A 3,426-nucleotide genomic window follows, 5' to 3' on the forward strand; every position below is an offset into this window, starting at 1 on the left:
TCTAATCTCTATGTGTTTTATTATTCTTAAGTACAAGAGGAAAAAAAAACCCTCTGAAGTCTTCGTCTCTTCAAACCCACAAAAAGCGCACGCATTTTTCTTTCACGGACCAAAACCAGACGAAGCAGAAATCCAAGAAAAAACAATCCCAGAAATAAAGAAAGAAAGTTGGAAAATGCATTCGTTCGGGTACAGAGCCAATGCTCTGCTGACCTTCGCAGTTACAATTTTGGCCCTGATGTGCGCCATGGCCTCCATTTCCGATAATCTCAACCACCCCACTCCCACTACGCAAGTCCAGGTTCTCTTTCTCTCTGTGGGGCAGATCTGCGATTTCAAAAATTTTGATTTTTGGGTTCGAATTTAAATACCCAGTTGGATTTTGTTTCTGATATGCTTGTTGGGTTTTTCTTTAGGTGCTGAATATTAATTGGTTTCAGAAGCAACCGAACGGGAACGACGAGGTGCATTTCTTTCAATTTTTTTTTTAATAATTTAATTTGTAGCTTTTGGGTTATATGTGAAATTTCTTTGAATTTGAATTCAATTTTGTATTGGCTGAAATGGGTGTTGACTGAATTTCGATTATACTGAGTCTCTGGATAGTATTTGATTAATCCAGTTTAAAGATTGGTACTTTGGGCTTTTGTGTTTATTTTATGTATCAAATTTTCATGGGCATGCACTCTGTGTGTGTAGGTTGTGTATGGGTATGCAGGTTTCGGTGCTAAATTTCCTGGTTTTGTGTTTTAGTTTCAGTACATAATATGTGAATTTGATCTAGGTATGCATTTTGTGAATTGAAGGTTGGGTTTATACAACGGTAGTGTTAGGATCGTAGAGAGCTTAATCACCCCTTTCTGACATGTTGGTGCGAGCCCATTGGCTTATCGGTTTATAACTAAATTTCTAATTAAGTAGTTGTATCACTGTCTTAAAAACTTGTAAAACATGTGGTATTTTGTTATGCTCCTCACTCAAAATGGAGGCCTATAGTCAAATTATAGGTGGTAGTTTCCGTGTTGAGGTTTGGGACGGGATGTAAGAGAACAGAGTGGGATCATTCCATTTGGGACGGGATTATAGGTGGTAGTTTCCGTGTTGACGCCTAACATTTCTCTTTCCAAATTTTGGCTTGAACTTTTAAGTAGATAAGGTATAACATTCTATTTGCGTGGTTAATATTAAGGTTTATTTATCTGGCTGGGGTGGGTCTAGAGATTGGGTGCAACCTTAGAGTACTGACAGATAGTTGCATGTCTACAGGGCATGAGCTGAGCTCACAATATTTATTTAAGTGATTCCTCTACCAATAGGAAAACAGGTAAAATAAAATACGAGGGCATTTGCTAGAGCTGAAAGTTATAGTAAACCTGACTGGCAGCAATTCAACTGCTCCCTAGGTTCTTGAACTGTCGTCCTATTTCCCGTTGGTTACACTTTGAATCATGAACTTCGGATTTGCTTCTTTGATTTATAGTGACCATGATAGTTGGGTGATTGAAAAAGGAAGATTATGTTTATGAATGAATCACAGTTTGGTATGAACTAACATGATTTTCGTTTTATGCAGGTCAGCATGACTATGAATATATCAGCAGACTTGCAGTCATTGTTTACATGGAATACAAAGCAGGTTTGCAATTTCACAAATTTGTGTGTGTATGTGTTAGCATTCATGATCACTTAAATTTTTTTAGTATATTCTGTGCATGCTTTAAGTAGTCTTTGGGTACACTGCGCGGAACTCTATGATAATGACTTTTTGGAGAGTGATGGCAACTATCATGCATAGGACTAGAAGCACCAACCAAAATTCAAAACCTACCATTTGTGTTGAGAAACGGTTTTTGTTGGCATGGTTGGCTGCATTATTTTATACGGTCTGGTGAAATTTAAGTTGTGCATACCACAATTAGAAAATTCGGTCTCTTTATTTTCCAGCCAGTACCCTGATCCCTTTTACTTTATCTGCAATGCATGACAGGTTTTTGTTTTTCTAGCCGCTGAGTATGGAACCCCAAAGAACTCACTGAATCAGGTATCTGCACATATATGTTTCAAGTTATATTTCTGGTTAGTTATATGTTTCGATTTTGCTTTTCTTGAGGTAAAAATTGAGATTAACAACTCTTCTCTTTCACTGAATAACTGTTTTTCCATTTGTTTTGCTTGTATGTGTCCCTCGGATCTGCATATCCACTCTATAGTATCTTCTAGGGCTTGTAGACTGCACAGTGCTTTAGTTATTGCTTAAAAAAGTCTTTGCATAAAGTTTTAACACTATTTTACAGATCTCTCTTTGGGATGGTATCTTACCAACCAAGGAACATGCCAAGTTTTGGATTCATACTTCAAACAAGTACCGCTTCATTGATCAGGTACGAGCAGTCGCTTTCATTTTTTGCATCTGTTTCTTGGCTTCATCGGAGACTAAGATCTATTGTAGTTTCTTGGCTCCATCGATAACTGACTCTCTTTGTAATTCATCTTTGTGTAGGGAACCAATCTCCGGGGTAAAGAATTCAACTTGACATTGCACTGGCACGTCATGCCCAAGACGGGCAAAATGTTCGCTGACAAGATCGTCATGCCGGGATATCGCTTGCCACAGGAGTATAGATGATGGGGAGGTGCTTTGTCTTGTGTATCTTTTTCTCTGTAGCTTTGGCCTCTATTCCGAAGGGGATACAAATTAGAGACATAGAAACAGGGAAGGTTTTTTACTTGTTATGAGAAAAAGAAATATACGAGGTTTGATCATATTTTTGGATTCTCTTAACTTCGGTTGCTAATTTATTGCCTTGAACTGGAAGATACTTGCAGGCTTGTGAACGAAAGTTGTTTTAGATTTGGATAATGCTAGGGAGATCAAATTTTTAAACTAATTTTTTTAAACCAAAGGAAGTGCTAGTTGATGATTGGATTATTACTTAAATGTTAATTAACGTGTTAATTTTTTATTGGTGACACATCATTTAGTTTGAAAATTTGTTTTAAAAATTTGCACAGCCACATTTTCACATAAATATTGCTTCAAAATATCTTAACATTGCCATAAAATATCTTAACAAGATTCGCTCGATCCAAGGAGGGAGAATGAGAGATAAAAGTAGCAGATCGACTGGTGGTGGGTTACTAGGTTGTATGTGAAGACAGTGGTGTGGTGGAGGGAGATCGGAGAGGGTGGTCGTAGACTTGTGGCTAGTCGGAGTTGAGGTTCGAGATTGAGATTCGAGAGTGCAGTTCGAGAGAGAGAGTGTTTGATTTAGGGTTGAGAAAAACATTAGACGTTCGAGATTAAATCTCTATCGATCCAATGGTCATCAATTTTCTAAATTTAATATATATAGATGTATTTATATTTTAACTTTCATTTGTTATCCTACTGCTGTTAGTTATAGTTTTATTTTTAGATGTATAGAG

General features: G+C 37.1%; 1 protein-coding gene across 1 annotated transcript; it reads left to right on the plus strand.

The window, feature by feature from the left end:
* LOC137745246 (signal peptidase complex subunit 3B) lies at positions 1 to 2,815 on the plus strand. Its single transcript, XM_068485163.2, has 6 exons — positions 1 to 301; positions 417 to 464; positions 1,574 to 1,636; positions 1,988 to 2,041; positions 2,295 to 2,381; positions 2,501 to 2,815. The coding sequence occupies exons 1-6, from the start codon at positions 11 to 13 to the stop codon at positions 2,624 to 2,626; spliced, it is 669 nt and encodes a 222-aa protein (XP_068341264.2). The 5' UTR covers positions 1 to 10; the 3' UTR covers positions 2,627 to 2,815.
* The last annotated feature ends 611 nt before the right edge of the window (positions 2,816 to 3,426 follow it).

This window comes from Pyrus communis, chromosome 12 (assembly GCF_041283825.1).
Source record: "Pyrus communis isolate YQ-2024b chromosome 12, ASM4128382v1, whole genome shotgun sequence".
Lineage (NCBI taxonomy): Eukaryota > Viridiplantae > Streptophyta > Magnoliopsida > Rosales > Rosaceae > Pyrus > Pyrus communis.

Bases quoted from the DNA above. Each gene is read 5' to 3' on its own strand.
- LOC137745246 (XM_068485163.2), top strand. From the start codon at position 11: ATGTGTTTTATTATTCTTAAGTACAAGAGGAAAAAAAAACCCTCTGAA. The intron at 465-1,573 runs GTGCATTTCTTT...CGTTTTATGCAG, and splicing joins AACCGAACGGGAACGACGAG to GTCAGCATGACTATGAATAT. The intron at 2,382-2,500 runs GTACGAGCAGTC...ATCTTTGTGTAG, and splicing joins AGTACCGCTTCATTGATCAG to GGAACCAATCTCCGGGGTAA.